Source organism: Otolemur garnettii, unplaced genomic scaffold (genome assembly GCF_000181295.1).
Source record: "Otolemur garnettii isolate 467f Iridium unplaced genomic scaffold, OtoGar3 scaffold00007, whole genome shotgun sequence".
Classification (NCBI taxonomy): domain Eukaryota; kingdom Metazoa; phylum Chordata; class Mammalia; order Primates; family Galagidae; genus Otolemur; species Otolemur garnettii.
This window is the reverse complement of record NW_003852402.1, coordinates 676,642-684,973: the sequence shown is the minus strand read 5'-3', so window position 1 is coordinate 684,973 and position 8,332 is coordinate 676,642. Positions and strand designations below refer to the sequence as shown.

General features: G+C 42.5%; 1 protein-coding gene across 1 annotated transcript in view; it reads left to right on the top strand.

The window, feature by feature from the left end:
* Positions 1–8,332, top strand: part of MOV10L1 (Mov10 RISC complex RNA helicase like 1) — a 76,334-nt gene that overhangs the window by 12,641 nt on the left and 55,361 nt on the right. The window contains exon 3 of the mRNA XM_023509352.1: positions 5,932–6,094. Within this exon, the coding sequence (XP_023365120.1) occupies positions 5,932–6,094 (163 nt within the window). The remainder of the gene's footprint in view (positions 1–5,931; positions 6,095–8,332) is intronic.

Here is an 8,332-nt window from a genome sequence, read left to right as displayed (position 1 = left end):
TGGTTGCAGCCATCATTGTTTGGCGGGCCCAGGCTGGATTTGAACCTGCCACCTTAGGTGTATGTGGCTGGCGCCTTAGCCACTTGAGCCACAGGCGCCGAGCCATGTGTTCTATTATTAATATAATTTTACATTGTATTCTCAAATTAATCTATTTATTGTATGGGATAGGTATTAATTTTTTTTTAGAGACAGAGTCTTACTTTGGTGCCCACAGTAGCGTGCTGTGGTGTCACAGCTCACAGAAACCTCCAGCTCTTGGGCTTAGGCAGTTCTCTTGCCTCAGCCTCTGAGTAGCTGGGACTACAAGCACCTGCCACAATGCCTGACTATTTTTTTGTTGCAGTTTGGCCGGGGCCAGGTTCAAACCTGCCATTCTTGGTATATGGGGTTGGTGCCCTATTCACTGAGCCATAGGCGCCAACTAGGTATTAATTTTTTTTAAATGTATTTTGGAAGGTAGCAAACTTACTGACTTCTTAACTGACAGCTACATGCATGTGGGGTTCTGGTGTATGATAAATTCTAGTGTATGACCAAGGACACTTCCAATATACTTTTTTATATTTTTCTTTTTATGAATTCTCATAAAATATTTATTCAGTTGAAAATATAAAACCAGCTGATGCAGCTCAGCACCCATAGCACAGTGGTTACAGTGCCAGCTACATAACACGCAGGCTGGTGGGTTCTAACCCGGCCTGGGCCAGCTAAACAACAATGACAACTGCAACAAAAAAATAGCCAGGTGTTGTGGCAGGCACCTGTAGTCCCAGCTACTTGGGAGAGTGAGGCCAGAGAATCACTTAAGCCCAAGAGTTTGAGGTTGCTGTGAGCTGTGACACCATGGCATTCTACTGAGGGCGATATAGTGAGACTTGGTCTCAAAAAACCCCCCAAAACTGGCTGATGCATCTGATACATAGGATATGCATATTCCAGAGTAAAATTGCATTATATTACTAAGCAGTGTCAATGCTTTATAAATATGCAAGTTCCCTCTTAAGACTCCTGTCAATTTTAAGACACTGTGTTAATTTAATAATGAAAATTTAAGATGGAGGCTGGGCATAGTGGCTTATGCCTGTAATCTCGTGCTCTGAGAGACTGAGGGAGGCCAAGGTGAAAGGATTCCTTAAGCTCAGGAGTTCCAGACCAGCCTGAGCAAACCAAGGCCCTGCCTCTACCAAAACTAGAAAAACTAGCCAGGCATTGTGGTATTAGGTACCTGTAGTCCCAGCTGCAGCTGAGCCTGAGACAGAAGGATCATTTGGTCATTTGAGCCCGAGTGTTTGAGGTTGCTGTGAGCTATGATATCATAGCTCTCTAGCCTGGGTGACAGAATGAGACTTTGTCTGAATTAAAAATTAAAGATGGAAACAGAATCTGAAACTTAACTCTGATTGCAGAAATGTTAAAATGTAGAAACACAGGTATTTGGGTATCTAGCACATCCTGGTCCTGTTGGTGAGATAGTTGTCCCTTGCTTATTCCTATAAAATATTACTTATTTTATAAGGAACGCAGGACCTTTTTTGTTATGGTAAAGAGTGTTTTATCTCTACTCACAGTTTCTGCTTTTTGAGATAGCTTGTCAGTTTGTTGCCCTTGGTAGAGTGCTGTGGCCATTATAGCTCACAACAACCTCAAACTCTTGAGCTCAAGCAATTCTCTTGCCTCAGCCTCCCAAGTAGCTGGGACTACAGGTACCTGCCATAGCACCCAGTTATTTTTAGAGATAAAGTCTCAGTTTTGCTGAAGCTGATCTCAAATTCCTGAGCTCAGGCAGTCCACTCACCTTGGCCTCCCAGAGTGCTAAGATTACAGGCATGAGCCACCTCACCCACCCACCAACAATTCTTGTTTTCATAAATCAACAATATCTTCCAGATTATCCCATAATTTTTGTTTATTTGAATTATTGTGAAATATATGAATAGTTTCCTAATTGTGAAGCATTTTCACAATATGAAAATGATTCCTGTTTGGTATAAATTAGAATGTATTCTGAGGGTTTTTTTCTTATGGTAAAATATGCATAACATAAAATTTACCATTTTAATCACATTTAAGCATACAATTTAGTGCATTACATACATCCCCATTGTGCAGCCATCACCATGATCTATTCTCAGAACTTTTTCAGCATCTCAGTAGAAACACTGTACTCATTAGTTACTCACTGTTCTACTTTATGAATTTGCCTATTCTACAATCTGTCCTATTAATGGAATCATATTTGTCCTTTTGTATCTCCTTTATTTTACTCATTGTTTTCAAGGTTTATCCAAGTAACATGTATCAAAAGTTCATGTTTTTGTTTTTGTTTTTGTTTTTTAGAGATAGAGTCTCACTTCATTGCCCTTGGTAGAGTGCTGTGGCATCATAGCTCACAGCAACCTCCAGCTCCTGGGCCTAGATGATTCTCTTGCCTCAGCCTCCTGAGTAGCTGGGACCACAGGTGCCCGCCACAAACGCCCAGCTATTTTTTGTTGCAGTTTGGCCAGGACAGGTGTACTTCAGGGAGATAGAGATGGGAGTTACCTGGAGCTAAAACCAGCTCTAGCAGCTGCTGGGGCTATTTCTTGTTCTCTCACCTCAAAAAGAAGTAACTCCTACCTGCAAACACCCATGGGTTTGACCTGGAGCTGCTCCCTGCCTCTTGGAGCAGTTGTGGGGTACCATTCCTCTGGGACACCAGTGGGCCCACCCTGGGGATGTTACTAACTTGCCGTGAGAGGAGGCTGGCAGACCCCATCTGAAGGTCCAGTGTCCTCAGTTCATTCCTATCTATGGCTAAAGAATAAACCACTGTATGGATGTATCTTTTGTTTCTCCACTAATCTGTAGATGAACATTCGAGTTGTTTCTTCCTTTTGACTATGAATGATGTAGCTATGAGCAAGTATTGGCGTGAGCCCCTGTTTCAGTTCTTTGGGGTATATACCTACGAGTAGCATTTTCTGGGTCATATGGCAAATCTGCATTTAACTATTTGAAGAATTAATGAATGTTGTTTCACAGTGGCTATGCATTTTATGTTCCCACCAGCAGTGCAGGAAGGTTCTGGTTTCTCTATTGTTGCCAACCCTTGCTGTTTTCATCTGCTCTTTTTGGCAGCCATTCCTAGTGGGTGTAAGGTGGTGTCTCATTGTGGTTCTGATCTGCATTTCCCTGATGAGCATGTTTTCATGTGCTTATTGTCATCCCTATGTCTTGTTTGGAGAAATATCTATCCAAATCTTTTGCCCATTTTTATTTGGATTGTTGTTGAGTTGTAGGAATTCTTTACATATTCTGGATAGTAATCTCTTATTAGATAACATTTGCAAATATTTTCTCTCATTCAGGCATTTGTATTTTCTCTTTTTTATAGTATCCTTTGATATACAGAAGTTTTAAATTTGGATGTAGTCTTATTTGTCTTTTGAATTGTTTTTCTTTTATTGCCTATACTTTTTAATGTAACATTTCAGAAATCATGGACTAATCTAAGATCATGAAGAGTCCCCCTGTGTTTTCTTTACTCCCACCCCCACAGCAGAGTCTCATTCTATTACCTTGGTAGAGTGCCATCACCTCAGCCTAGCTTGAAGCAACCTCAACTCCTGGGCTTAAGCGATCTGCTCCCTCAGCATCCCTAGTAGTTGGGACTACAAGTACCTACCACAATGCCCAGTAGAGATAGAGTCTTATTCTTGCTCAGGCTGGTCTCAAACTCCTGACCTGAAGTGATCCTCTTGCTTCAGCCTACCAGAGTTAACTAGGATTAAAGGCGTGAGCCACCTTGCCTGTCCCCCCCCCCAATTTTCTACAAAGGGCTTTATAGTTTTAAAAAATTTAAATCTTAGATCCATTTTGAGTTAATTTTAGTATTAAATTTGTGTAAGGTTGGTCCAATTTAATTCTTTTGTAAATGGATATCCAGTTTTCCCTGATTTTTTAAAAAGACTGAGCAATAGAGAATGTGCAGTCCCTGCTGAGTAGTTCTGGCACTCTTGTCAAAGATCAGCTGGACCATACATGCGAGGTCTTACTCCGGGGCTCTGCATTCTATCCTCGTGGCCTGTGTGCCTGTCCTTACACTAGTGCCACACTTGGTTGGCAAGTGTAGCTTTTAGGAAGTTTTGAAATTAGAAAGTGTAGGACCTCCATTTTGTTACACCTTTTCAAAATTCTTTGGTTATTCAGGGTCCCTTGAGATTCCAACAGCTATTTACTGTGCACTTGCTGCCTGCAGCAGTTGAAGCAGAGAGCTAGACAGTCTCCACTAAGGGGAGGCTCAGCTCCTCCCCCATACCTATGCAACGTTAGGGCAAAAGTTGGGAAAGTTGCCTGGAGCAATGCCTTTCCCAGTGACATCCCCTTGTGCAGCCCTGCGGTCTCGTGTTGGAAGATGACTAGGAGAAAGGTTTTGTGCCTTCTCAGCACAGTCAGGAATTTCAAGATGCCCTTTGAATTTCAAGATGAATTTTTCTATTTATATAGAAATACACTGAAGGGATTTTGATAAGAGTTTACATTAAATCTGTAAACACTGAGTAGTATTGTCACCTTAAGTCTTTTAGTTCATGACCGTGGATATCTTTCCATTTGTTTTAGTATTTGTTTCAGTCATCAACAGTCTTCCATCTTAAGTTGATTCCTAGGTATTCTATTCTTTTTAATGTTGTAGATAGGATGGTTTTGTTCTTACAAGTATATAGAAATAAAACTTCTGTGGCTCGGCGCCTGTGGCTCAAGTGGCTAAGGCGCCAACCACATATACCTAAGGTGGCAGGTTTGAATCCAGCCCGGGCCCGCCAAACAACAACGATGAACTTTTTTGTGTTGACTTTGTTGTATCATCTTACTTTGCAGAATTTTTTAGTAGCTCTAATGTTTTCTGTAAGTATAGAACTTTTGGAGTTTCCTACAGACAAGATCATGCCATCTGTGAGAGAGATAATTTTACTACTACTTTGACAATTTGGACACTTTTTTTTTCTTGCCTAATTGTTTGTCAAGAACTTTCAGCGCAGTCTTGAGTAGAAGAAGTGATGAGAGTAGGCATAACTTTCAGTTTTTCACATGAGTGTGATGTTAGCTGCAGGTTTTTCACTTGTGACTTTTAACAGGTTGAAGGAGTTTCCTTCAGTTTCTAGTTTGAGTATATCTTGGTCTTGTTGACTAATTTCCTATATTGAACCATCTTTGTGTTCTTTGACAAACCCACTTAGTCTTGGTATACAAGCCTTTTAATATACTTTGGCATTCAGTTTGCTAATATTTTGTTCAGGATTTTTTTTTTTTGAGACAGAGCCTCAAGCTGTCACCCTTGGTAGAGTGCCATGTCATCACAGCTCACAGCAATCTCCAGCTCCTAGGCTTAAGTGATTCTTTTGCCTCAGCCTCCCAAATAGCTGGCACTACAGGTGCCTGTCACAACGCCCAGCTATTTTTTGGTTGTAGTTGTCATTGTTCTTTGGCAGGCCTGGGCTGGATTTGAACCTACCAGCTCTGATGTATATGGCTGGCGCCTTAGCCGCTTGAACTATATAGGTGCTGAGCCTATTCAGGATTTTTTCTTATGTATATTCATTGCTGAAGACTCAATGACAGTGTCCCCCTGGAATTCATATGCTGAAATTCTAACCCCACTGTGATGTTATTAAGAGGTGAAGCTTCCATAGGTGATTGGGTCATGAGGGTGAAGCCTTTGTGAAACATACCCAAGAGAACACCCGCTCCCCTGCCACCTTGTGAGGCTGCATTGAGAAGACGTTGTGTATGAAGGAGGGTGAGGACCCTCACCTGCCCTAGGACCCACCAGCCCTTGGGTCTTGGGATTCCTTGCCATAAGATACTAAGATAGGAATGCTGGTCTGTAGTATGCTGTTCTTGCTGTCCTTTATCATGATTTAAAAAGCTGTGTGTCTGTCTGTCTTACAGGTAGAGGCTGTCTCTGATAGATGGGAAGATGATAGCAGAAGCCACAGTGGGGGGCTTTCAGGCTCCAGCCCCCGAGTGCTGATTGGCTGTGTGACTTCCCTGATGGAAAGTGCGGGCTACATCAGTCAGACCACATACTTCTCTCTGGAGAGTGTGTGTGAAGGTACACTGGAGGGGGCCTCTGTTTCACATTTAAAAGTTTGTCTTTTAAAAAAAATTTATGGATTAAATTTGAAATGGCTACATACATCTTTAAAAGGATCAAATCTGGGCTTTGTTTGTCAAAGGGATTTTGGACTAGATTGGCTTCTCTAGGAGCTAGCTTCATGTAAAGGCTTTTGAGTGTAGGGTAGGCTTTGGGGAGTGGTCACCATTTTGACTTGTCTCTCGTTTGTGTTGTGCTGACTTTGTTGGATGCAGTCACTCATGTCTGGGTGGTTGTTCCTTCCATATAATGACTGAGTTGTTAATCTAACTCAACAGTGTCACACATATGTATATGTATGAAGTATCTTTTGAAAATGGTGGCTCACACCTATAATCTTCGCACTTTGGGAGACTAAGATAGGAAGATCCCTTAAGGCCAGGAGTTGGAGACCAATCTGAGCTAAGCAAGAGTGAGACCCCATCTCTACAGGTGTGGTGGTACGCATCTGCAGTCCCAGCAACTTGGGAGGCTGAGGCAGGAGGATTGCTTGAGACCAAGAATTTGAGGTTGCTGTGAGATATGATGACACCACTGCACTCTAGCCCAGTTGACAAAGTGAAACCTGGTCTTAGAAAAATAATAAATAATAATGCAAATAAAGTACTTCAAATGTTTTAAAACGTTTAGGTTTTGGGATAGCCTTGTACATTTCTAAGAGTTTATATCATTTTTAATTGTCTTTGTTTTTACCTAATCTCAGGTTTTGTTATTCCTACAGAAATAACCTGTTGATGCCATTTATTGAGTTTAATTTAACAGCTATTTACTGTGCACTTGCTGCCTGCAGCAGTTGAAGCAGAGAGCTAGACAGTCTCCACTCTAAGGGAGGCTCAGCTCCTCCCCCATACCTCTGTAATGTTAGGGCAAGAGTTGGGAAAGTTGCCTGGGGCAGTGCCTTTCCCAGTGACATCCCCTTGTGCAGCGGAAGATGACTAGGAGAAAGGTTTTGTGCCTTCTCAGCACAGTCAGGGCCCTGCAGCCTGGGAGCAGAGAACTATTGGCTTCACCCACAGGAGCTCTTTTTCTCTTTTTGACCTTGATTGCTAACCCTGGGTCCCAGGATGAAATTGATTGGTAACACCTGGGATTTTAAAAATCTCTGTCCTGTCAGAGAAAGCTTCGGTTCTTGGGAAAGGTGTTTATCATCCAGACCAGGAAGCCCCTCCTGGGGCCTCACTGGGGGATGTCTCAGGATGGAAAAGACAAGGGATATTTGATGCTGTGGGTATTGATGGAGGCACAGAAGAGGTTTGCCCTGAGGAATGAAGCTGGGGCAGGGATCCCACCCTCAGGCCAAGGAATTTCCTAGTACCCAGAAACTCAAGGGGACTAAGGTCACTCTCTCAAGGCTGAGAGAGTCATACTCAGATATCAGAACTGCCATTGATACAATCACAAAAACTAACAACCATAGCAAAATGACACTGAGAAAAATATACAATGTGAAAAAAAATCTGGGCCACGCCTGTAGCTCAAAGGAGTAGGGTACCAGCCCCATATAATGGAGGTGGCGGGTTCAAACCCAGCCCCGGCCAAAAACTGCAAAAAAAAAAAAAAAAAAAGAAAGAAATAATAATAGAAATCTAAAATAGAGGTCAGCACACTTCATACGGGACCAGGCAGTGCAGTCTTTGGCTTAAGAGGTCTCTTGAGAGGTCCTCTCTGGGACTATGGCATCTGTAGCCAGGAGCAGCCAGAGACTTATCTGAATGAGAGGTTGTGGCTGTGTCCCCGTGAAACTTTGTTTATAATGTCTGATCTAAAAGTGAGAAAAGGAAGAATTCTGCTAAAGTTTTTATTTGCTTATGGGAGAGTCAGGAGATGGTGTTTTCTTCTTGACATTAATTCAAATATTGGAGTGCATTACTGTGCTGACTGCTTCATGGAATTCACATTCTAATGGGAACAAAAACAGCAGATAAAATAACTAGATGTCTTTTGCTCTGCAGAAACTTACATGATCGTGTGGGAGAACTAGGGCGGGTGGCTTGGGGTTCCTCCCTGCATGCAGACTCAAGGGATGTACCCAAGGGTCACAAGTCAGGCAACAGGAGAGGTTGGGTGAAGCAAGCTGGACTGGCTCGGGTTCCATCCTAAAGACAACCTTTTGAGGTTGCCTTGGGTGAGGTCCAGTTTACTCAGGCAGCAGAGGTGGAAGCTTAACTATAGTGTAGGAGGTGAGTAGAGGCCTAC